At 48.2% G+C, this 25974-nt stretch overlaps 7 protein-coding genes across 7 annotated transcripts; 4 read left to right on the forward strand and 3 right to left on the reverse strand.

Annotated features, from left to right (window-relative positions):
- Positions 1-32: 32 nt before the first annotated feature.
- I302_107780 (uncharacterized protein) lies at positions 33-2328 on the reverse strand (the record flags this gene model as incomplete). Its single annotated transcript, XM_019193092.1, has 5 exons — positions 33-459; positions 536-606; positions 682-1459; positions 1576-1592; positions 1663-2328. 5 exons carry the CDS (start codon positions 2326-2328, stop codon positions 33-35), a joined length of 1959 nt encoding a protein of 652 aa, XP_019044569.1.
- Positions 2329-3450: 1122 nt separating this feature from the next.
- On the forward strand, positions 3451-11607 carry I302_107781 (uncharacterized protein; the record flags this gene model as incomplete). Its single annotated transcript, XM_065870538.1, has 9 exons — positions 3451-4959; positions 5017-6771; positions 6825-6920; positions 6982-8418; positions 8482-9772; positions 9834-10489; positions 10556-10930; positions 11098-11334; positions 11419-11607. The coding sequence occupies 9 exons, from the start codon at positions 3451-3453 to the stop codon at positions 11605-11607; spliced, it is 7545 nt and encodes a 2514-aa protein (XP_065726610.1).
- A 533-nt stretch (positions 11608-12140) lies between these two features.
- Positions 12141-12539, forward strand: I302_107782 (uncharacterized protein; the record flags this gene model as incomplete). Its single annotated transcript, XM_019193090.1, has 3 exons — positions 12141-12201; positions 12317-12435; positions 12492-12539. 3 exons carry the CDS (start codon positions 12141-12143, stop codon positions 12537-12539), a joined length of 228 nt encoding a protein of 75 aa, XP_019044567.1.
- Positions 12540-13190: 651 nt separating this feature from the next.
- I302_107783 (uncharacterized protein) lies at positions 13191-14939 on the reverse strand (the record flags this gene model as incomplete). The annotated part of the gene is made up of 5 exons (XM_019193089.1): positions 13191-13385; positions 13462-13948; positions 14013-14532; positions 14603-14858; positions 14928-14939. 5 exons carry the CDS (start codon positions 14937-14939, stop codon positions 13191-13193), a joined length of 1470 nt encoding a protein of 489 aa, XP_019044566.1.
- Positions 14940-16525: 1586 nt separating this feature from the next.
- I302_107784 (uncharacterized protein) lies at positions 16526-18147 on the reverse strand (the record flags this gene model as incomplete). Its single annotated transcript, XM_019193088.1, has 6 exons — positions 16526-16752; positions 16904-17039; positions 17200-17495; positions 17673-17917; positions 18029-18075; positions 18133-18147. 6 exons carry the CDS (start codon positions 18145-18147, stop codon positions 16526-16528), a joined length of 966 nt encoding a protein of 321 aa, XP_019044565.1.
- A 616-nt stretch (positions 18148-18763) lies between these two features.
- On the forward strand, positions 18764-19767 carry I302_107785 (uncharacterized protein; the record flags this gene model as incomplete). The annotated part of the gene is made up of 6 exons (XM_019193087.1): positions 18764-18795; positions 18861-18924; positions 18987-19085; positions 19232-19334; positions 19419-19527; positions 19677-19767. 6 exons carry the CDS (start codon positions 18764-18766, stop codon positions 19765-19767), a joined length of 498 nt encoding a protein of 165 aa, XP_019044564.1.
- A 2072-nt stretch (positions 19768-21839) lies between these two features.
- I302_107786 (uncharacterized protein) lies at positions 21840-25929 on the forward strand (the record flags this gene model as incomplete). Its single annotated transcript, XM_019193086.1, has 11 exons — positions 21840-22208; positions 22277-22610; positions 22664-23041; positions 23117-23172; positions 23234-23409; positions 23493-23868; positions 23938-24023; positions 24080-24153; positions 24219-24237; positions 24296-24857; positions 24985-25929. 11 exons carry the CDS (start codon positions 21840-21842, stop codon positions 25927-25929), a joined length of 3375 nt encoding a protein of 1124 aa, XP_019044563.1.
- Between the last annotated feature and the right edge of the window lie 45 nt (positions 25930-25974).

Below are 25974 nucleotides of genomic sequence, written 5' to 3' on the forward strand. Positions count from 1 at the left end.
AAATGAATTTCCGTAAATACCCCCAATCCCCCTCACATTCTCCACCACCTCTTCCTCTTCCCCTCCCCACCCTTAACTCCCACCCTCAGCCCCATCCCCTCCAGGTCCCTCTCATCCTTACTCCCCCTACAAGCCAACACCACTCGTCCCTTATCCGACCGAATGGTAATCTTGGAATGATCAATCCTCGAATGGGCTATATACCCTCCATAGAGTTGATCGAAAAGATCGCTCTGCTCTTTGAAGCTTTTCGGGAGGTGTCTCTCGATATTAACACTGGAGTTGTATTCTACGGAATTGGATTGTCTGGCGTCTCGGCTAAGCGATAGGGGGACCATGAATGTCGTGTAGAGGTTGGAGTATGGGTTGGATAGTGGTTTGAGCAGTGGGGCGATTATGGGGAGAAATTCGGGTGGGCGGGGAGATGTTATGTGGATTGGACCGTGGAATTCGTCGGGGCTGGTGAGTTGGCTCAAATTAGCTGTGGTCATATTTGGGATAGGTGTAGACGGGAAGAGGTATGAATATTGCTCACAGTAAAACCAGTACATCACCTGACTTAGTCTCAATCTTCAAATCAATCTGTCTATCTTTATCCAGCTCGAGCTGTACATCCAAGTAAATACCATCAGCTCGACACAAGCAGATGAGTTTCATGGTCGAGATATAGTCTTGACTCACAAGATCAACCTTAATCCCACCAGTCCTACTACTAGCCTCAACCCTAGCCTTCTTCCTCCCCTTATCCCTCTCCCAATCCTGCTGACCAGCCCCAGTCCCAGTGCCAAGCGAATTAATAACCCCCAAACCCAACTCAATGCCCCCATGCTCAGCTATAAACCTCGCATCGGGATTAACCACCCACTCTTTCGCCATTTTCGCCAAGCCATCAATCGGTGCTCCAATCGTAGAATTGTATTTCTCTTTGGGTCCGCTGGATAGCCCGCTCAAAGCGATGTTAGCAGCGTTGGTGACTTGGTGTGGGACGTGGATGAGCGATTGCCGAAGGGACGGATCGAGGTAGTGTGTTGACCAGATTGACATCCTTTCTTGTGCTCTCAGTAGGACCTCTTTCTCCGCGTCTCGCCTTGGTCTGATCACGGATGACGAGGCTGAAGAAGAGGAGCCAGCTGAAGGTTGGGGTGGGTAATCTGGTGCGCCCGCTGGAGGAGAGGCCATAGGTAGGTTGATTCCTGGTGTTGAGCCTGAGGAGGTGGAGGACATGATGGTTCCTACAGAAGGTCCAGTAGCGATAGGTGGTCTCGATCCAGAGCCACTTGGTCCAGCTCCACTTGGCCCAGGAAGATTCAGATTCACACTTGAGCCTGGAGCTGAACCCATGGCTACTCGTTGGTTCCTTCTTGGAGGTAAATTCGGAGGAGGGGCGCTGAGACTTGCGTAGGCGTATGATGCTGAGGGAGCTGTGAGCTCAGGTGGGATTTGGGGTTTGTAGTCGGGTCTGTTCGAAATTCAATTCATCAGCTATGCTATGCGAGAACGTTAGAGGTGACGTCGTCTCGTCTTGAATATTTCTGAATCTCTCCCGGAGATGACCGAAATGTCAGAATCACTCACTCCCATTGAGGTGGTTCCTACGACAATCGAAGCAGACACTAAGTCAGCTAGACCATATGCAGCTCAAGATGGCTTCAACTAGCTCACCGGCACAGGTACATTCGTAGGTACAGCAGGCAATGCTCTCCTCTTGGTCCTCCCATGACCATCACCTTGTATATACTCGTTCGCCCCATCCCACTGTTGATATCCTACCATGTCCACCTCCGATTGACTCCTTCTCATAGGCAGTCTCGGCGGACTAGGCTTGTTCTTGAGCGCAGGTCTAGGGGGGAGAGGAGGCTGTTGAGGGAAGGTGGTCTCAGGGATCTCATGGTCATTAGGACGCGGGGGTGGGGTAGGTGGTCTATCAATAGGGGTAGATGGGATAGGTGAAAGTAGAGTCGCCTGGTTCAGCTTCGAGGTAGCTTGATGTAATGGTGATTGGGGTGGTGTGAGTGTATGTCCTGCACCTACACCTGCGAAAGCGCCTTTCGGATGGGTCAGAACCTCCTCGGTACTCGTACCGCTCGAACTGTGAGTTTCGGTGCTTAGTCCATTGAATGATAGTGAATTCGCTGTGGATCCCGTGTGGCCCGTGAGAGAGCTTGAATGGCTCGAAGGGAGGTTGAGGGATTGTTGGTATGCTGATTCGAGGGCATCGCGATCGAAGTTTAGGGGTTGATATTCTGACAGAGATAGGGAGCGGGGTCGTTGGGTGGGTGATCGATTGGGGAGGGAGTGGTTGAGGTGGTAGGTTGAAGGGAGGGCCATAATGGTTGAGTCTATGTTGTGAGCATCGGTAGTGATCACAGAATGGATTCTTGTTTTGCTCTTGCTAGTTCAATGTATGTATTTATAGCTGAGATATGTGGAATAGAGGTAGTTATCAGATGATAAGGATGGAACATACATATAAATGTTGAAATGTCTTTTTGGTAACTCACCAAGACGTCATTTAGAACAAGTCACATAACCTTAAATCCACTTTCACGCTAAGAGCGACGCGGGGCACCATCACAAATGTCATGACGCGTTGGACACGCTACTAAAGGTCAGTGCGCTCCGGTTCGGCTTGATGCGCAAATCGCGAAAGGCTCGAGCGTTATCTGGATTTTTGAGAAGATGTGCGAGATGACATGATGATAAAGGTAAGATGATCGAGTAGAGCGTTGTTGGTCTGAGATGAAAGGTTCACAGAGAGTGCCCATGGTCTGACACTGGATCATCTGGTACGAGTAGTCAAGATGGGATGACCGAGTCATGGTGAATTGGATTGACATGGATAGTTTGGTGAGAACATGTTCTCTTTGCTTTATCGAACCTCTCTTGGCGCTGATCAAGGTTTTGTAGGCCTGGAAATGACTAGCACTCAATATATGAAGAAGTACTGATATGACAGCCATGGGAAGAGTGATTGAGTTCAAGATATCATTGATGAACTCGAACAGAATCGCATCCAAACACGAAGGAAAAGGACTAAAAGCATGATTTGACCAGGTTATTTTTTTTTCCCCATCAAAGTAAAGTCCAAGCGCAATGCGGCGATCAATGCGCCCACACCACACAAAGGTACTGATACTACTAAAAGAGAGAGCTTGTTACCACGCATTGCTCATACACCTACACTCAAACACTCATACAATGACAACGATTGATTCTTTCACCAACCCATCGTTGCCTCTTGTTCGCTACCAACCACTCGCATAGCCATCTTGCACCACCAAAAGTCCATGTAGGACAGCTAATACCCCCATAGTAACGACCTCTTACGAATTGTATATGACTAGACCCCGAAATCAAGGCAGAAAGCCAGTGACGTACGTAACAACTCCTCACTATTTTCACCATCTTCGTCTCAAATGTTAGCTGACGGTCAGTACCATAAAATAGGACATGTATCCTTATAACCACTCGATAGACCCCAATGCACCCCCCTTCAACCCTCATCCTCATCCACGGAATGTCCATCCTCACCCGCTCAACCAGAACTTCCGATTCCCACCTCCCTTATCTGACATACCCCAACGATCAATCTCTCAGCCTCAGCCTCAGCCTCAATACCCCTTGGAACCATATGGTCACTCTCGCCGTCCCTCACAGCTGAATCCTACAGCTTCTTCGTTCTCATTCAGACCTCTGGAGGTATCTTCCCCTGTCGATAATGGTATGGGCAGATTGAAAAGATATCATGATGATGCCTCAGCATTGGGTGTGGATTACGGTGAGAGTGGGGAAGAAACCTATGAGAGGAGGGTATCACCTAGGAAGAAGGCTTTGGCTAAAGCTATGGAATTCACATCTGCGAGTCAACCTACCATCCAGCCTATCAACTATAACCAGACATCCCTCACGAATGATGATCCCAATCATGTGAATTACGATCTACCGCCTCATGTGATCAACCCACGACCACCTCACATTCCCCAGCCTATCATGTCGACCCCGACACTCCATATCCAGCGTGATAGTCAGAGTCATCACTATGGATCTGATCGATCAATGTTAGGATTGGGTGTATCACGCTCAGCAATCTTTTCGTCCCAAGTCAACGTCCCCGCACAGACCTTTCACACACCTCCACCCCCATTGAACAGAGCCTGGACACTAGACTCGTCCTCACGTACATCGTTGTCTCCTCTCAACCATTCTCACGGAGGTCTACCTCTCACCCTATCACCCTTACATACGAGCCTTCAACCAGGGAGAGTGTCACCTTCCCATTCAGTCATTTCCGCTCCATACGACTCGAGGTCCGTTTCCTCACCTGTGGGAGACAGGAGAGTTATATCCCTCTCACCAAGTTTGGGCAGACCAGGCAGAAGACAGGAATCGATCTCGCTATCACCATCGGAAAGGAAGTACAGAGGGTACAGAGCGAAGGAAGGTGGACCGCCGAAAGCTGTATTAGGTGGGCCGGGGGGTAAAACGTTTGATGAAATGTTGGCTTTGAAGATCTCACCCAACCTTTCTCCACTGAAAGGGCCGTGTGCCATAGGGGAGCTGTCCGGTCCATCGAGGAAGACGAGCGGTGCAAGTACAGGCTCCGAATTTAGGTATAAAGGCAATCCCATTACGTTCAAATTACCTCCGACGAGTTACTCTCCACCTGACTCCCCGCCCAAGCCACTTTGTGTTCCCACTTCACCCCTTTCTTCTATGGACGATCCACAAGGAGATAAGGTGGAGGAGGAGGAAGAGAGAAGACCAAGGAAAGAGGCTTTTCCTTGGCCGCACACAAGGATCAGATTGTCTCCTACTGGTATACCTTTACCTCTTTCACCTGATTATCCGTCAGAAGATACACTTCGAAGACCAAGTATCGATTCTGCTTCTGAAGAGGAGAAAGAAGCGAGAGAAGGGATGTGGAACGGTAAACAAGTATTGGTGTGTTTTCCTGACGAGGTGAGTCAGCTGGAAAAACCTGATCGAGACAAGACAGCTGACACGCCAACCTCAAAGGATTGCTGGGAGAGATTGCGGCCTCCCACTCCATCTGAACCTCAAGTCGAAAAACACGAAGAGACCGAAGCGGAAGTATCGGCTGTCCTGGATGATAACATGCCTGTTTCACCAGGCCAAGAGAAAGATGGGGACGATGCGAGATCGGCCAATATGGTTGAGGATACCATCCCTGTTGAGGAAACTGAGAAAGCCGAAGAGCATCTACCATGGGATGAATATCCCATATCACCTACTCAGCCATCGGAACTTATTAGCAAAGACAATCCCGAGTCTCATGCTCGAGCTAAGAAAGAGAACGACCAAAATCCTACGAAGCACGACCCACCTCAACCGTTTACTCTGACGCCTCATCCCAGTCTTCCACCTCGTCCAATCACCCGGGATGATCCACCTCCAACATACACTTCACCCAGCTCCGATCTGTCAAGTCCAAGTAAACGATCTTTCTCCGGCGCAGCTTTGGGAAACGCGGATTTCTTGAGAAAGCATTTAGGTGGGGTGTTGAAGGATCCAGAGGAGATCAAGGAGAGAAGAGATTCTACCTCGAGTCATGCACGAGGTCGGTCCAAGGGATCTGTCGGTTCTGGGTCATGGAAGCAATATGATCACCCCGAAGATCAAGCTCTGTCACCGAATGTGGGTCCCTCACCGAAAGGAAAGTCAAAGATGAGAGCTTGGAGCGATAATGAGGCTCAAGAAGATGAGATGGTCTGGGAGGAGGAGAACAAAGAATCTGTCTCTGGTCCTGCTAGGCTTGAGAATACTGAGAATGTCACTCATCAAATCTACGAACCACATGAAGAAGAGCAGGATGAGAGGTCCCTCGGTTCTAAAAATGTCGATGGACAAGGCAGTCCAGCAACTGTCATGCATGACCTCGGGTCCAGTTCCGGCTCGAAGATGAGAGCTTGGAGTGACGATGATGTAGATATGGGATGGGAGGAAGAGGATGCAGCACAGGGATTCGTGTTTAGTCCGGCGAGGTTGGAACGGCCATCCGTGGAAACTCGTCAGTTCAACATGCCTACGAGGAAGGAAACGCCCGATCACGGGTTCAGCGAGACTGACGAACAAGCCATACCTGAAGACGTGCATCCAATCCCACCACTCAACTCAGGTACAAAGATGCGAGCATGGAGTGATGATAGGGATAAATCGATATACGAATCGGTATCCAGCCCTGCAAGGATAGAAGGTAATTCAGATGGTACCGTCGAACAACCTGGAAAAGATCTCGAGCCACAACAAGTGTACGCTGTCGACTCGATCTATCCCGGATCGAACTCCCGCCTTCACGCATGGACACCTTCTCCCGAACCTTCCAAAATGCGAGCATGGGGATTAGAGGAAGACATCAATCCACCTCATGAAGAAGCCGTCACCGAACCCGACAATTTGCATAGGAAGAATCTGTCTGAGGAAGTAGATAGATGGCAGAATGACAGGTTCGATAGGAATGAGGAATTCGAGGATGTCCCGTTGACTGCTACTGAGGCTTCGAAGATGCGTCCGTGGGAGCAGAGTGGATTGGGAATTGTGGAGGAGGTACACGAAGGAAGGACGAATAGATTGGAGAAGAGGGCCAGAGACGAAGATCTTGAAGAGGACTCGTCTAAGGGCGGGTCGAAGATGCGTGCTTGGTCGGAAGATCTGCCTACTTCGACTATACAGGAACATAACCCTGTAAGATGGGCTAAGAACGGTGAAGAAACGAAAGAACTTCCTGTAGACTATGTGAAGATGACGGAAGGGGTGAGCTACGTTTGTCTGATTCTCTACTGCAACCGAGCTGATACTGTTATTAGCGCCCAGCTGCGTTGGAAGAGTTCAGACGCGCAGCTATAAAATCGAAAGAAATCGCAGATCCTGAGGTCACGAGCTTGATTAAGTTGAAGGCATTGGTGAGCTCCTACGTATCGCTCTGATTTCATAAGATGATATCGCTGATTGATCCCCTCGCAGCGCGAACAAGTGAAGAAGACCAAAGGCTCAAAGAAGAAAGGGAAGAAGAATGGCTCGGCGGAACTCACATCCATGGATATTGCTGAGGCTATCAATGCTATACAAGAGGAATCGCACCCGCAGACTCAACATAAACGATCGGTATCAGCCAAAGAAGGGAATGACTTGGGCATGGACAATAGTCCTGGAGATGATCATGTGGTACCTTCCTCACCTCATGCCAAACGGTTACGACCAACCGCCGAGTCGTGGAGACCACCTCAACCTACCCCCGCATACGGTGCTTTGGGTATATCCTCCATACCTCCCAAATCATCAAGTATTGTACCGAGCTTGCCACCGAATGCGAAGCCTTTCGTTCCTCGATCGACCTCGTTCAACTTCACCGTCCCTGTGGTTAATCCTAATGCGCCATCCTTCGTGCCAAGGGCGTCGTCATTCACGTTCGTTCCTCCTCATTCTCAACCAATGATTCCGAGCGCCCCTCCATTCGTGCCCGCCACCACCCCATTCAACTTTGTCCCACCAGCTATACGACCACCGTTCACACCCTCTACAGCACCCTTCGTACCTTCTTCAGCTCATAAGCGACCGAGTTCGGCCGCTTCGTCTTCTTCCACTCAGGAGAAGAAACTTCGACCAACCGCCTCTGCCTTCATCCCTCCTCAACCCTCACCAACGAAAGGAGGTGGATTCACGTTCACTTTCCCCTCCACCACTAGGGACAGAGCAGCATCGATCGCCTCGAGTAACGGCGAGAACCGACTCCGTCCTACAGCCAGCACTTTCATACCTTCTCGAGCTCTCGCTAAAGCAGCGACAAAACCTAGACTTCAGCCCTCGGCGATACCTTTCGTTCCTCCCGCAAGTGTCGCGTCGCGCGATACCGCCACTTCACCTGTCAAGTCACTAAGTACCTCCCAGACTCGCTCAGATGACGTGGGAGATAGTACCGCGTCTACCATTCTGGTAACTTCACCTCACAAGGCCGATACTAGCGTCTCATCCGATCAACCCACTCAAGATAGATCTGAGGAAGATATCGTTGGAACAGAGGATCTGGCTAGAGTTTCCAGCTCGGACGAACCTATACTCACACTCGCTGAGATTGAATTTGAGCAACATCGACCGGCCTCGGTGGACAGTGGATTACAAGTGGTTCTACCGGGTAGAGGAAGAGCAGATACTGTCGCCTTTGGACCGTCCAGTCCTATCGGTGATGCAAATGCTGAAGTAGAAGAGCTGCAGTCCCAATCGGAACAAGAGGACGAAGAGCGGATTGAAGATAGTGTGGTGGATCTGGAGGGGTTGTTCTTCGATACGCCCATTCTGACCACTTCTAGTGTGATTGAGCAGGATGTTTTAGGGGTGAGAGAGGCCTCACCAAGGTTGAGTGTGGGCGAAAGGGAGTCTAGAACTTCGGAGAATGGTCGGATGGTAAGTACAACTTCAGCTGCCTAAGGCACCAGAGATAGTCGTAAGCTGACTTTCAATGATCAGAGCGAGAGAAGCAGGTCAACATCTACGTCTTCAGAAAGACCTCCAAGGGATGATCGACCATCAGCCAAACGAGAGCAAGAAAACTCGTACCACCCCCTTGATACACCGACATTACCATTGACAGAACCCGTCATCCCTTTAAAGCAAATCACCATCCACCCGTCTCATCCGGTCCAGCTCCCACTTACCCCTCGACCCAACGTCGAGGAAGTACCCGATGCACCGGTATCAGCGCATACTACCGCATTATCCAACGCAGGAAGTGTTGGTTCTGACATCCTCTCGCATACCGCTCGACCATCCCTTTCAAGACCTCTACCTCCTATTCCCTCTACCAAGGAGATCACCCCTTCTACCGGACCATTTACGTTCTCCTCGCCAGCCAGAGCGGACGTATTCACGACCCCACCTCAATCTACCGGAGATACCTTCGCGTCTGCTGCGTATATGACGGCGGACGGATCACCTTTGATACCTACTAGGATATTCGTAGAGGCCGAGAGTACACCGCCAAAGAGGGTTAGGAGACCTCTGCCTGATATACCTACTTGGAGGGAACCCATACCTGTCACTGCGTCTGTACCATCTACCAGCAATGGAGAGGGAATTGATCCTGTAGAAGTGCTAGAGGATTATCAAGGAGGCCATAAACACGAGGAAGATAATTTGGTATACCCCAAGGTGGATGTGGATTCCACTCACGAGGGAAGGGAAAGGGAAAGGGGCTTCGATAGATCAGCGGCACCTAGCCCAGAATTACCTGTACCATCCGAAGTAGACGAGATCGAACCCAGTCCCGATCCCTTGATGGTCAATACCAAATTCAGAGAATGGACTTTCCCCTTATCTTCACCTGATAAATACGAAGACGGTCATCATCCCAAACCCTCAATTATCAGACGACACACCATGCCTGCTGAGGATCATTTGGACGAACTTGATTCGCCGCCTGTCACTACCCAAGGCACTTTTGGAATTGCATCGACGTTTGCCTCCAGGGTTGGGGAGTTGAGGGCGTTCTTACGAGCTGATGAAGAGGGGATCTCTAGGAGGACGTCGGTTGAGTTTCCTATGAGGGAGAATACTAGGAAATTGGGGGTTGTTAATGTTGATCGAGCGGAGGTTGAGACGCCCTTGAATCCTGCGAAGGAGGGACAACCCATCTCCGATAGGTTGTTACGTGATGAGAGGTTAGATGAGGTGCTGGGTTTACTGAAGAAGTGGGATGACGGGGGAAGGGTGCAGGAGGATATGAAGGGGTTGAAAGACGGTATTGTCGATGCTGTACAAGGTGAGCTAGCGGCTTCTCATAGACCGTCAGTCATGTGGCATAGCTGATCGGTCGTTTTCAGGTGTCATCTCTCGATTGCAGACCAACTCGTCTAAAGCTGATGTACTCGAACGAGTCACCTCGATACTGGAAGAACATTCCCGTCTACTCTCCTCACTGAACGATACTGTGAACGTACCTGCTACTCCCCAACGGGTCACAGAAGACCAATCCCAATCTCAGTCGAAAGACCTATTCGCAGCTATATTAACAGGCCAACATGCGATCCTGGATAAGTTCGACGAAGTAGCTTCATCGCAATTATCCGGTTCCTCGACTATCACCCAGGCTATCGAAGCATTGCAGTACGCTCAGAATGCTGCTGAGCAACGAGCCCAGGAGATCGATCAACAGCGGAGTCTGATCAGTGCATTACGGGAGGAGATAGAGGATAACCGAGTGACCATCTCTGAATCGAGGGCTCAAGCTGATGTATTGAATCAGCGATTGAAGGATACTCGACAAGATAGAGATGAGCTCAGATTCCAGATCGAGGGGATGCAAGTTCGCGTGGAGGGGATGAGTATCAAGCACAATAGGTTGGAAGGTGAATTGGATGGGGTGGTGGCTAGGGCCTTGGCTGCGGAGTTGGAACGGGATGCTCTGGCGAGAGTGATCAACGAGAGGAGAGATGAGGAAGATGGACTGAGGAGTCAGTTGAGGGAATATCAAGAGCAGGTGAGTGGGAGATACCTCATTTTCCAGGTGAGGTAGTAGTCTGAAGAGTATGACGGTGCGAGATAGCTGGGGAAAGAACGTAGTTCCTCGACACTCGCACTGAATGCGAAAGAGTCGGAAATTGTCGCTATGCAATCTCAAATTCATACTCAGATCTCCCAATTATCTGAAGAAAAAGAGAAGATCCAATCCCTCGAACAGACTTTACTCCGCAAGGAAGCTGAAGCTCAAGAAGAAGAGGATAAACCGAAACCCGCCACTGAGGGTTCTATCATAGAGATGGCCCAGAATGCCCTGACGTTCCAGGAGGAATTGATGGGTAGACTGAGCAAGTTGGATGAGAATATGTATGAGAGTATGGGGAGTCGTGTGAAGGAGTATGAAGGAGTGTTGGATCGGAATAGGATCTTACAAGGGGAGGTGGATTCGCTGAGGGAAAGGGTGAGTGACTTCAACAGACTATAAGCACTCCTCCATGTTCTCTTGATCCTCGGTACTGGTGGAGTTGTCTTTGAGGCTTTTCGTCTTCAGCTTACACTCTATAGCCTTGATCATGACTCTATCACGATGGTTGCACACAGCTGATGATGATCTTCTTCCGAACCCAGCTCGAAGCCTCTGCAGATCGATTCGCCAAACTCCAACTATCCACGTCCAACGCCCTCTCGGCCAATGCAGTAGCTCAGCAATCTCTATCCGACAAGCTCTCAGAGGAAAGCAAGAGACGTGAAGACGCAGATTCCAAGATGGAAGAGATGAAGAGGGAATTGGACAAGGTGAAAGAGGAAAAGATGAATTGGAATGTCATTGCGGCTGAGAGACAAGCCATGGCGAGAATGCAGGAGGTGAGTGGTACTTCTCACGAGGTACTCAGCTGTCATAAAATAGTAGAGTAAGCATGAGCTGATATGATATGGTTGGTGATTTAGGTCCGATTACAAGCCTTAACTCAGGAGAATGTCTATTGGCGTCAGTTTGCGTTGGAACATGATCGGAGGCGGTTCAAGGGGTATATGAGTACGAAACCGTTTAGGAACGGTGATGGGTCGGAGATGATGATTAATGGAACTAGTCAGGGTGGAGGGAATGAGGGGACATGGTATGTTGAGAAGAAATGAGTTGAGTGGTGTCTAAACGGTTTTCTTGGGATCGTCGTGGGATTGTCGGATCGTAGTGACTTCTTCCTGTCTTTCATGCGTCGTACTGTCCTTACTTGACTAAAGTGCTGTCTCAAGCGTGCACCTATCATAGCTATCATCTCGTAACGTATCATATGGAGTGAATGCATGTCTTGGAAGGGAAATGCGAGTGGACACGATGAATGAACCACGCTCGCGGTCTACGAATAGTTTTACAGCATATATACTTGAACAGGCAAGAAGTTATGAAATACTCAGTCATCCCACAGTTCAAATCGGGTAATTCACCTTTCAAGTCATCGTCCAGGTCGATCGTTATGTTATCTGATGTCATCGATGAACCAAACAGATTTGTTTGCTTGGGATGCTCCTGCATTCATATATAAACTTGATAGATGCAATTGACTTACTCGTAATGTTCTCGATATCACCATTGTATAAGATTAATCGTTCGACCAACTCTCAAACTCAAACAATTCGTCAAATCCATATACATATACACTCACATAAACATGTCAGAGGAATTGAAAAAGGGAGATGAAGTATCGTGGAACTGGGGTAGTGGACAACCATGTAAGTTGGATCTACAAGTATAGAATATACCTTAGACTTAAGCTCCCTTGGGATACGCCGATACACCTCATCTCCTGAGATCGAGCCTGACACTGATACTGATATCTCATCGTAGCCGGCAAAGTCGCGGATATAGTAGAATCGGGCAAAGCAGAGGTCAAGTCGAACAAGGGAAATACGATTTCGAAGAATGCTTCGGAGGATGATCCCGCTGTGGTCATCGAGCGAAGTGGGGTGAGTCGTCGAACCTGCCTGCACCGCAGTGTTCTGATGCTGATGTGTGCGTGTAGAATAACGTGGTCAAGCGAGCTCATGAGCTGAACGAGGTGGAGGAGTAGATTTCGATCCTGATCCGGACGGATTGCAGCTAGTGCAGCAGAGACGGGACTTGTAGACCTGTAGATTCAAGCTGAGAGGATGAACCTGTATGAATTAGTTGTCCATCGCATTTCCAGTTCTGGTCTCATCTCATCGTGTCTGTACTCCCTTCATTCAGTCAAGAACAGAACATGAAACATGTTTGTTTGTTCATAGCTCCCATCCAAACATGAACGACTTGTGCATATGTATATCAGTTATATCATATTCACACGAGACGAATCTTCCTGCTAATTCCATGGGTATGTATATGATACGAGTCCAACGAGATAAACGAAACGAATGAAACAAAGGTATGTGTGAGGTATAGGTATAACATCTTTTCAAGAAGAGTAAAAAAGTAAACATACGTTATATATACACCTCTCAAGATAACGTAGAAAAGGGGGTTTAGAGGAATTGTGATTGTCCATGTAACGAAGAGAATGAGGTGGTATGCGTATACGTATATATGATAGAGAAACTATATTCCTTCCGTTCATCTCTTCTCTCCTTCTTATATTAACTCGAAATATCAGAGCGTGTATTCTTCTTTACTCTGCAAGAAAGAAGAATGAAGTGTCAGTCATGAGGATGAGACAAATGATCGTATGATCTGATCCCACTCACACTTAGAAAGCGGTAGCAGCGTTGTTCTGAGCCCAATCTCTAGCAAAGGTACTGGCTCGTAAGAACTTCTTGTTGGCGTATTTCTTGTACACGTAGACGGACTCGAAGTCAGGTTCGACCAGTCGTTCGCATAACAAGGTGGCACCGGCTACGAGTTGTGATTCGGTGAATCCAGAGTAGAACACGAACGCTTCGTTCTATATCAATATACCACAAAACTGAATGTCAGCTCTATTTGTTGATTGACGGCTACACAGCTGATATCCGACTCACCCAATCACCGCCCAACATCCTTCGGGCGAGGTACATACCGACCGCAGCGATCATCGAGGGTTTACACCTCAGGAACCTGTGATCTAACAAAGTAACCTCCATCAAGAACTTCGATAGCGTTCGCGTTTGGATGTCGTAGTCGTCGGCTTTGGAGATCTTCCTGACCCAGGAGTAAGGTGAACAGTATGAGGAGATGGTGAAGTCGAGAGTTTGTAGGATGATCCTTTCACCTTTGAGGATCTCATCTTTGGTGTATCCGTTTTCGGTCATGTAGACGAACTCGTCTACTGAAGGAGCCAAGATCTCCTCGTACTTTGCTGCGATGAACATGGCTGTCACACCGACTAGTTGAAGTTTGACGAGGGAGACTACTCGGACGGAAAGGAATCGATCGACGAGGTTGACGGCGATCCATAGAGTTTCAGGTAACATGTGGTATCGGAGGTGTACTTGGAGTAACCAGTCGATGAGGGTTGTTCGCATTGTCCTGAGGATCACCCGTATAATCAGCAATGAACTGGAGACAAAGTGACAGGTTGAGGGTAACTCACCATTCAATCTCAGTTTGGAAGTCCATGTACCGAGGATTAGGCATGACAGACTCTTCCAACACTTCCATGTGGTTGAAGATTTCGTCGGCGTATTCAGCCACCATGGTGGTGTCGAACAGATCCACATCGTCCTTGAAGTTCGCTCTGATCATGTCGAGTTGTTCTTGAGCAGCGTAAGCATCCTCTTCAGACATCCTCAACCAATCCTCCTCGTCCTCTTCCTCTTCTTCATCGTCCATCTCTTCCTCGGATTCATCTTCGTACGCTTCCTCGTCGACCGTCAGCATCTGCATGGGCATTTGCATCGCGTTGGCAGCGGCAGATTTCGATGGATCGACATCCATCTCAGAAAGATTATCTTCGGACTTGAGGTTGAGGGATGGTTCGGAGGTGTACAGAGACGATGAAGCGGGTTTGGATCGGTGGGGGATGGAAGCGATGGGTCGGGTGGGTTGGACATTGTTGGTTCGTGAGGCGAGGGGTTGTCTCACTTCGGTGCTGGCTTTGCCTGATGGTTTGACTGGGTGATCATGACACATCAGCATCCAAACTCTGGTAGTATGGTGATGAGCTGGAGGGAGTCCACTCACAAGGTTTCTTTTCATCTGCGTGTTGTTCTTCTTTGGCTACATTGGTGACTACACCGCCCAAGGCAGTTCGCTTAGCACCAGCCTTGACAGCCACGGGCTTCTTGACTGCGCCGGCGGTACCAGAGGTCGAAGCGACTGATACCTTTTGGGCGGGACCCAGGTGGGATAAGGAGGTTTTGGTTCTCAGACCAGCTTGAGTGGGAGCAGCATTCTCATCGTTTCGTGTTCGACTTGCTGCTCGTCTGGGGTTGGCTGCCTGGGAGATTTGGTGAAATGTCAGCGTCAAGTATGTACGGGATTGATTGAGATGAGAATGGTAACTTACTCGAGAGGCCATGGTGGATGTATGTATCAAGAATCAAGAAGGTAAGGAGAGGTGAGGTTACAGGCGAGTCGTGTTGGTTGGATCACCGAAAGTTGAGTGACAGACTGTGGTTAAAAGAGTATCGTTTGTTTGTTCGTTAAATATGGCTGGGATGAAATGAGAAGGGGACAGAAGAAAATGTTCGTTACGATGATATGTATGTATCGATGAAATGAGTTTGTTGAAAGAATGAAGAGTAACGAATTCAAGTTGAATGATCAACAAGTTTGTTACGGGGGAGTTGACTTGTTTGTCGAGTTGAAGTTTGGAGGTTTACCGGTGTGTTGGCTCGTGAGTTGATTTAGTCTGGTTTTGATGTTGTGGTGGTTTGTCGTTAAAGAATGGATGTGTTTGAGATGAGAGGATGACAGTGGCTATCTTGAGGATGGGAGATGAGGATACGATGAATAAGAGAATAAGAAGAATGAGTGAGATGAAGAGATGAAGACTAAGTAGCTAGTACGAGTAAGATGTTTATAACTGACTAGCAGTGGTTGTACAGTGGAAAGGCTGGATGGATGTCTAAGGGTATCATGTGAATCATAACACCACATCAAAAGCAAAAACAGTCGCAAAACAATAACGTACCTTTTGACCACGTGGCATCATCACACATACACCCAACAATGCGGCGTTTATACACGGTATACCACTGTAAATGTGAAGAGGCATAGGGTGTTTTACCCTGGTTATAAACAACCCGTCATCCCATCAGATGGTATTCCTCTTGCTACTCACATACCTCATATCCCAACAACATCACAGTGCAATCGGATATCATCAGTCCGACATGTCACCATGGGGTCATGCACAGTTCAGAGAATGCAGCTAGGGGATATTTACACTTACATATACGCGTAAAAGGATGTTACAAGTACCAAACTAGTCCTACTTGTTACGAGATCATGTCTTGACAAATGGACAAGTCTACAAAAAAATGGAATACAATCGTACATCGAACGAATCTCATGAGGAGATATAGAGGGATACAAAGTTCCATTACCCATACGCCTCTTCGTACTATCCCTTTAGGCCCAACTTGGAATGTGTTCGTTTTATCTTATCAGTTGGCATTGTTTGCATTCCTGGCAATGTGGTACCGAAATCTTACAGTGTGCCCCTTATGGCATACATGCCTCTCAAACCTCAACTGATCAAACCTGTCTCAAAGGATGTTGACTGAGCATTGATGATGTCGTCATACACTACCGACACAATGTTAGCTAGCGCAGGCACCAACCACGCTCAGTCTTCTTTTGCTATGTCTATCTCCTTGGATGCTCGGTATGTCGGAGAACAGGTAGCCCTTCGACATCAGTCCATTGGTCTAGCATGGATGATAGCAGTACCTCGATGTCATTCAAAAACTCTGGCAAATCTTGAATTCTCCCGGAGATATGATTCATTGAACTATCCCTCCTTGACAGACAGAAACAGAACATATAAATCGGAGAGGATAAGTGAACAAGCCAAATCATATACATTCATCCATTTCTACCTTACCCATGATCCATATAAACAAGGTACAACCTATCTCTTCATTCCCCAATTCAACCCACCTACCTAGTCCTAAAGGTCCTACCGCTCGCTGTCTTCTTCTCAGCTGCAACCTCAGGTTTAGCCCTATTGAGAATCTTGAGGAACTCGGCCACCCGGTATCTCATCCTGGAGTGCATGTAGGCCTTGGAGCATTTGATGTGGTAGTGCAAGTAATCTCGGAAGAGCTGGATACGGTTGATGGTTTGTTGGGCTTGGGAGGGGTTGGCAAAGTGTCGAGGGGAGAGAACTGCGAGTGTGCGTAGAGGATAGTCAGGCGCCGTGCGACTAAGCAACCATCTCATGACAGACATTACAAGCAGATAGAAGATGAATCGTTGGAACGTCGAATCTTCGCTTTCGCTGGGGAGTAGATACGTATTGAGATACATTATACTCACCAAATGTGACATACCCCCAATCTTCTCCGTTATGTAATCCTGGTAGATGTCTGATCTCCAACGGTGGTTCTCGATTAGAGTATCTTACTTGAGGTGCATTCTGGAGAGCATTGAGTTTACGCGCATCGACGAATTCCTGATTGACCAGGATGATCAGCTCACAACTTACGACACCATGACGGATCATTGAGAGATCTTTTCCCAAGGTCAATCGTCTTTTTATGCAGCTTCTCTCGTGTGAACACTGTCCACTATCATACACCTCCCCCTATATGTTGCAGTAAGATTCCACTCACCTGCAAGAAAACCCTTCCAAAGACCTTATCGGTCTCCTCCTTAAACACCGTACTAAACACCACCGTGACTCTATCATTGCTGGCCTGGATGTATATCGCCTCTTCCTCCCTGTATCTTACAATCTTCAATTCACCTTTGGTCTCTGATTGCTCGGCGATATCTTTCTGTTGGGCACCGCCTGCGTCCCTGTAATTGGCTTGGAGGGAAGATTCCTCGGCGAAAGCTGATAAGAAAGGGGAGGACATGGCGGTGGATTTGAGGTGGGCGAGTTTGGAGATGAGAGCTGAGCGGGCTTCTATGGGAGGTGCATTGTAAAATTGGGTATCAGCATTTGAACGATCTCATCACTGTATATATCTCAGTGTTGATCACGATGTCGAGAGACGAAAGAGCACCTCAGACATCATGATCTCGCCTTGCACCTATTCTTATGCAAATAGACACAAGACCCAAGACGTAAAACCCAACTCACCACCGCCCTCTGGCAACTGCTCCAAATCAACCACCAAACTAACATCATACTCCGGTTCAGTCTGCTCCTGAGGTAACAAATACCCCTCATACTCCTTCTGTAGATGCTCCCTCGCGCCGTACTTTACAAGGTCGGGCCAGCATTGAATACCCATTGACAGGAGGAGCTTGGTCTTGGATTCGGGGGTTGAGAGATGGAATCGGACGTTGTCGTAATCTACGAATTGGATATCTGCTCGAGAGGCTCTACAGATACGTTATCAGCGTTTACCTTGATATTTGGTTGGTGTTGGCGGTCATCGGATGATCATGGCCGAAGCTGCTGATGAAGTATGACACCACAAGAGACAAACTCACTTCTCGAACCTGTCTGTGAGGACATCGTTGATGATTACGCTGTGTGACTATGACCGGTACCATTGTCAGCTGATTGTCAATCCATCGACTTAGGGCCAGCTCACCTCTAAGAGGATCATCTTGGTGTTCTTCTGTCTTTCCCTATCCAAGTATGTATCTATCGTATTCAGCTTGCTGATCAAAACCACCATGAACATATGCAAGCAGTGAACGCAGAGAGCAGTCAGTGGTAGTGGGTAGATGTGACGCATCGATACCCATACCATACCTCATTCAGGGTTAAGCAGATGCGAAATATCAGCCTCACACAATTCAAGCTCATCAGCCTCAATTGGCCAACATGTTCCGTCGGAAGTAGCTGACTAACTTTTCACCGTGCGATTGGCCATGTTCGGTTCGGTGTCCGGCCATCAGTGTTTTGGTGTTTTTGACGATCAAAGTCGTTGGGACATTCATGTAACTGCTAAAAAGATAACGACAGTCCCAACGAAACCCAGTCTTATGACTCCATCTCAATTCCCGACGCCCACACAAGCAAGAAATAATCGCACCTTCGTACTCGCTCTGGCGATCATCATCCTATCAATCATTTCATTCCATCTCACAATCAACCCTCTCAAGGGTATACGCCACCTTCGATCAGCCTTATCTCCCCATCGAACAACTGTCCCTTCGATAACTACAACAAGCATACGCTCTTCGACTAGGTCGCTTAACACCTTTCCAGCGAACACTATGCCCTCACGAGAAGAGAAAGAATGGAATAGGTGGGTATCTCGACAAATCGGTCAACATGATAGTAGGCTTCTGCTGACCTTGAATTGGGATACAGGTTGGCGGTGCACATGGACCAATTCCATTCCCACTTCAGATACGAGTTCAACAGGGTGTACACGGTAGGTGACCACCTCAATGGGATAGTGAGGGGGATCGCTGATTTTCCTTAAATCTTTTACAGCTCGCTGATGGCGGATTCCATAAAGAGGGGTTGAGTTTACCCAGATTCTTAAGGGAGGCTCAGCAGTTGTATACCCACTTGGATATGCATCATCGTATAGTGAGTGGGACTATCTTGGGTTTAGCTGATTGAGGCGGGTATGCTAATCTGGTTCCTGTACTTTAGGAAGTAAGCCTTTGATCCTCCATGCCATCCATCCATTAACACAAACGATTCCAGCTGACGATGCATGGTCCGTACAATAGGAAACATACATCTTCCCCGTCCTAGCCAAGAAGATGCCCCAGTTCAAAGAAGGCGCGAGGGAGTCGGGGGAACATCTCAAGAAACATAAAGGGATACATGATGGTGAGTACTGTATTCACGATCGACATGGTCTGTCCATCAATATTCTGGTAGGTTGATCGCTGAGTCTTATTGGACTCTTTTTAGGTCTAGAAAAATACGATGCTTTCCTGAGGAATTCGCTGGAGAATCAGTCGGAGTATAATCCAGGTAAATTGAGGGAGATCATGGATGGGTTCAAGGAGGTTTTATTCACGTGGGTCTCAGTGTTCCTAATGTACCCATGACCTTTACAACGCACATGAGGCGTAATTACATCCATTGTCCGTTCCCAAATGTTCCCCTACACCACTGCCCGTTGGAACCAAAACAATTTGAGGCTGATTGTGCGGCTTGGGTATGTAGTCATCTGGACGAAGAGGTGAAAGACCTAGGTGCGGAGAGTATGAAGAAAGCAGGCTGGACGTTAGATGAGCTTAGGCGTATACCGATGTAGACTAGTATCCGTGATATGTGTTGGAGGACTCGTATAGATTGGTATAATCTCAGTGAGGAATGTATGCTTGTATCACCACAATGTCCTCGTCTACATCAGGTCATATGATCTTAGCATAGCTCGGTGATGACGCACTATAGGTCCAAGTTCCGCGTTCGCTCGGGCTGGGGCATACGAAACACGAAGTGGAAGTTTGGCTCTAAACCTTTTGCCGACAACCTTAATCCTCTGGACCTAAACTGCCGGTGTTGTACACGGTACTGTATATAAGTTGTGAAGATCCGTTCGCTCGATCTTCGATTACTCTTTCTCGCGTTGCCTACATCCCTACCTCCTTTCCACATCGTCATCCTTGATCCTAGGCCAAGTATCTTGGGAAGGCGCAGAGTAAGTACGACATCCATATACACACCTTGACAACAGGCAATTTCGAATATCTGTGCTATTATTTTATTTTCGAATTTTCTCTGTCACCCCGTCCTTTGACTATTACCCATCACCAACACCAACACTAGCGCATCGACACACACAAACACACCACTTGAACTCAATCAGTAAAAACCCTCCTTGCCCGTCTTTCAGCAGTCGCCTCGTTCTGCTTTTCAACGCAGACACCTCTTTTTAGCTTACGCTTTCACGAGAACGGTAAGTGGACCTGCTGATACGTTACTCAATCACAGCTGACAAATCTCTTGAAAAGCGAGGCGCAATAACGACGGTATCTTTTGCTTACTGCTGTCTCGTACCGGCGGGCGGATCAGGCTAGTCGATCAAAGGTGTTCGTTTCAACACTTCGACCGGTCGGATCATCGACAAACACGATAAGATCCAGATCGAAAAAAGAAAAGATGTTTAACCGATCAAAGTCAAAGTCATGTTCAAAGGACCTACTCGGTGAGACATCAAAAGGACAGGGCCGAGGCTCACGCTCACGCTCACGCTCAGTCTTTGATGGTGATCGCATCATCAACACCTACACAGCTTCGCCTTTCATCACGAGACATGAAAACGACAATGCCATGAGCATATCGAGGTTGATCTCCTCCTTGGATGCTCATCGTGCCCCCCAATCTTACCATAGGACATCCTCCTCGAGCGAACCACACCTACAAACAAAAGATGGGGGAAATAAGGTTCGAAACAAGTATGAACAAGACCACGACCAATCTGTACCTTCATCACCATCAAATCACAACAACGCACGATCACCCATCGGTCATGCGCAGTACGAGTATTTGATCTACACCAAATACAGAGATAATCCTTTGAGCCCCTTGGTCTACAGTTACGACAAGCAAGCATCCTTGCGATCATCCTCTCTTACCGCAAGGGAAGTTGGTCAAAGTCACTTTGTCAATGGTGACTACTATCGCTCGGAGCTGAATTGTCCGATAGCCTCAGGCTCAGATCTGGAGTGTACTAGTGCCAAGTTCAGTGGAGAAGAAACACGGGAAAAACCAATTTCTCCTTGTCCTTGTCCTTGCAATCAATCAAACACAACATCACCATCACCATCATCCTTTCGAGCAAGAGCTCCTTCGTGCTATTCGCCTTTGTTTTGCCGAATTCCAGATCCAAAGCGAGATACAGATACGGACGGAATGACAAACCAACAGCTCGGGGTGGACGTGCGTAGTACTGAGGAGAATGGGAATGGAAATACAGAAAATACAGAACACCTTCACGAATAACAATACCATCAGACACCAACACGACTTTCAAGAACTTCTCTTCGCCAATTGCCCTGTTTCTCAGATCTGGGACAAGGAGGATCAGATAACCCCTCTGAACAATTGTGGGATGGGGAGGACAACGCATTGGTCCCGCCACGAATAGGAACAGCTGGATTCAAAGTGAAAAAAGAGAAACGAATAGAAAGAGGAAGAAAACGTTCAAAGGAACCCTCGAATTCCAATTCCACACTCCACTCAACGACAACATCAGTCAATATAAATATAAATCCAGACATACCACCTACCTCGCGACATCATCACTCAATAAGCCGACAGCTAGCGGATGACCGTCATACTAAGATGGATCCTCATCAGCATAACGAAAATACCGATAGACCGATGGAAAACGAATTTCACTCGGTACCGCCACCACCTCCCCCTAGACCACCATCAGAGTTTCACCCAATACCTTTATATACTCGAACTCCTGTAGAATTTCATGGTACAAACCCTAACCCTCATGCCAACAATGCGGCTGGACCATCTGCATACCCCCATCATCTAGCTTCCAGCTACCTATCTCATCCTCATCCTCATCTTCAACACCATCAACTTCCTATGGTATACACCGCCAATCCACCTCAACACCCTTCAATATCACCTACCAACACCTATCACCATATCTACCATCATACTCCGCCTGACAATAAACGCAGGAGAGGGAGATTGGCAACAGCTTGCGTCAACTGTAATCGTCGTAAACAGCGGGTAAGCCTCATCAATCTCCATAGGTTGATGCTGTACGACATGTGAGCTGACGTGTTATCCTGCAACAGTGCGACGGTGAAGTTCCGTGTGGTCTGTGCGTCAAGAGGAATGTTCCGTGCTCTTACCCTACAGAGATGAACACCTCCTACAACGCAGATGCGGAGCGAGCAAGGCAGGCTGGTGCGATGGCTTCCTCCTCGGCGTCACCCACCAGACAGCCCTCCAAGAAAGCTAGGATCAGTGTTGGAGGAGTAGATGTGGCGAGGTTGAGTGATGCCTCTCACAACGGTAAGGGAAAAGCGAAAGAAAGGAACGGTGAGGATATAGTCATCGCCGAAAGAGTGGGAAGAGGATCATCGCTCCCCTCTCAGATTATAGGTCATCGTCAACAACCTGAAGGAGGTGGGTGGAATTGCTCATCCCAGCCTTGACCACTAGCCTGACGTGTCTCACAGCTCCTTCAAACCCCATTCGAGTACCGACCTCAGCACAATCATCGAACTTACCACTTCCTATCGCCTCTCACCCCATCTCCTCGGAGCGAAGTAACCCTATACTCCCTCGTGTAGACCAAGCTCAAGCATCAAATCAGCAAGATCCCGAATCATCTTTGGGCAGGTTTTGGAGATCTTACACCGATCTCAGACCAAGTATCAGTCCTCTCCCTTCGTCTACTGGAATTGGAGCAGGTACCAGAGGTGGGGGAGGTAGTAACGAGAAAGATGAAACTTGCTCATCGTCTGCTTCGGAGAAACTGATGGAGGAGAACGAAGCGTATGGAGTGGGCAGTTTGAGAACTCATACAGGTCCCTGGGATGAAGGTAAAGGCGAGAGTTAGTATGATATGCTATCACCAAAATCGTATAATAGTCAGATGACATACGTTGATGTATCGTTGTATATCGCAGAGACCTTCTTCGGTACCAGCCATTTTGGTCCTCAACTCGCTGCCAAGGTCATAAGGGTGGGTGTCGCTGCCCATTCATGTGATGTGCTACGATCTGCTGATCCTCGCTGTGCCACAGGGTATGCCTACAGTCCCACTGGCAGACGTACGGCATGCACCTTATCGCGGCGCATCAAGATTAGACGGGGTGAAACCTTATACCCTGGAATCGCAGACGAGGGAGCTGGTGATTTACTTGCCAGAGAGGGAGGAATGCGACCAGTATGTAAGGAGGTTCTTCGATCGATATAATAGGTGAGGCAAGATTCACGATTTGTCAGAACATACGAGATATCCCGGAGATACATTAGCTGAAGAAGGTCACTGGTTGTTCCCAGCCACAATGACATACTCTACCAACCTGACTTCATGGTGGCGTACCACCGGTTCTGGAACGACTACAATATCAAGCAATCCTCACAGGTGGACTTAAGATACCTTGGTTTGCTCCTCATCGTCTTAGCTTTGGGTGTACTGTTAGACCATGATCCCTCTGAGAAGGTGAAAAGGCAGACCCAATTAGGTGATCTGAAGTTGAGCGAGGAGCAAAAGGTGATCATCGAAGGGATGATGGGGCAATTGGAAAGACAGACGATGAGTCTGAAAGATAGGGAGGAGAAATCGTCGAAGTGGTCTTGGGCAGCTAAGAGAGCGTTATTGGAGAGTTCGAGTTTCTTTGGTGAATCGATGGATACCGTTCGAGCGGGATTGCTGGTGAGCTGTAGCTCTACTGGTGAAATCACTGAACTCAGGACAACAAGCTTACGTTTCTACACGGTGCAGATCGCTCTTTACCTTAATGTATGTCGAAGAGTACCCGAAGCGTGGACTGCGATAGGTACTGCCATCCGAGCTGCACAAGCTCAAGGGTGAGTCAGCTGCCTTTAGATACTACAGGTGAACGAGTCAGCTAATGTGAGAGTAGGCTACACGTCGATGGGTCGTCTTGGAAAGGGATGAGTACAAAGGAAGCCGAACTCAGAAGGAGGTTGTGGGCTCGTGGGTGGGATATTATACAGCTAGAAAGTCTGGAGAATAGCTGACTCGTTGTCACTGACTGGTAGAGCTGTATGCGGTTGATCGGTAAGTCTCAATCCAGCCTATTCCTGTGACAAACAGCTTATCCTATACATGCTTCTAGCTCCATCGCTCTCTTCCTCGGTCGACCGGTCTGCATCCAAGATGGCGAATTCACCACCCGCGAACCAGCCAACATGCACGACGACGAGTTGGAAATGCCCGCGACCTTCCCTCGAGGATTGAACATCCCTACCAAAAGCACCTTCCTGATTCTCCACTACCGCCTCAACAAGATCATCGGTAAAGTCCAATTAACATGTTTCAACCTCAACCCTCGAAGATACGCCGACATTCAAGAATGCGAGGAGATGTTCCAAAGTTTCAAAAATTCTTTACCGCCTCATTTCAGATTAGATAGACATGGAACGGATTTCAGCCTGGACGATCAACGAGGGTACAGCTGGTTACCGATTCAGAGACAAACTTTGAACGCCAAGTTCCATTTGGCGAGGATCTCTCTACATCGGCCGTATCTCCTTAGATCATTGGGTAAAGGGAAAGGGAAGAAGTTGAATCCTTATATACGGAGTAGGGATGCTTTGTTGAATTCTGCTACGGCGGATTTGCGATTGAGGTTCACGTTTAATGAGCTGGATCCGTTGGATAGGTTCAAGTGGATGACTGTGAGTGGTTGCTTCCGATCTCAGAAACGATAGTTTTGGATGTCTACCTCCTGATCCTGCTGATTGGGTCCTGGAGGTATGGATGTTTCCTGCTCCAATAGCAATGTGCTGATAGATATGTTGCCAGGTCGCCTCAGGTTTCAACTCCGCCACTATCCTCGGTATCCTCTGTCATCTAGGGTACAAAGACGTCCAATTCCCCAAGGGATCTCTACGATCAATGATACAGGCGTACATCGCCCTAGAGGAAAAGACGATAAGAAGGGACGAAGCGCTCGAGACCGAATTGATGGTCTTGAAGATGATGGAAGCCAGGGCTCTGGCGAGGGAAGAGATGGAAAGTAGAAGTGGTAGGACTACTCCTGGGTCGTATGGTTCTGGCGGCGGTGCAACAGATCCGAAATTATTGGTTCAGATTCAGATGAACCAGGGTCGGTTTGGACCTTCTCAACAAGATCACTCGCGGGCTACTTCCTTGGGAACTGGCGAGTACCCAACCGTCGGCGAAGGCATGGGCATGGGCATGGACGTCAATGTTTCTCATGATATTTGGCAGACTTCCTCTGGCTCTGGGGGTCTTGCACATGGCAACCATGAAGAAGTAAACCCAAATTCATCGATGAAGCTTTCAGATCGTCTTGAACATGACAACGAGCCATCGAGCCAACAACCATTCGAACGAGATGTAAATGTGAATTACGATACGACGAATATCCCCTTACCCACTCCAATCCCTCACTCATTATCTACCCCTTCATTATCTACTGCACTGGGCTTACCAAATTACAATGTATACAATCCCAATCCCAATACCAACTCCGACCAAAATCAAAACGAATGGTATCTCCCCTCAGATTGGGATCCCACAACATCGGGATTACCAGATTCGTCTGATCCGTCAGCATGGCAGGCTCTGTTGGGGATGGACTGGATGAATAATCTGGATTTGGATATGGGGTTTGATATGAGGGAGGTGGGTATGGTCGGAGATGAGCATGCCGAGAATGGGGTGGTGGGTATCACTGAGGATGGGGATGCGGGTGGGGGTCATAATGGTTGGAGGGAGAATTAGGTTGGGAGAACATGATGGAGTATACTTTCAGGATGACGGATTACA

This window comes from Kwoniella bestiolae, chromosome 6, assembly GCF_000512585.2.
Source record: "Kwoniella bestiolae CBS 10118 chromosome 6, complete sequence".
NCBI classification, from domain to species: Eukaryota; Fungi; Basidiomycota; class Tremellomycetes; order Tremellales; family Cryptococcaceae; genus Kwoniella; species Kwoniella bestiolae.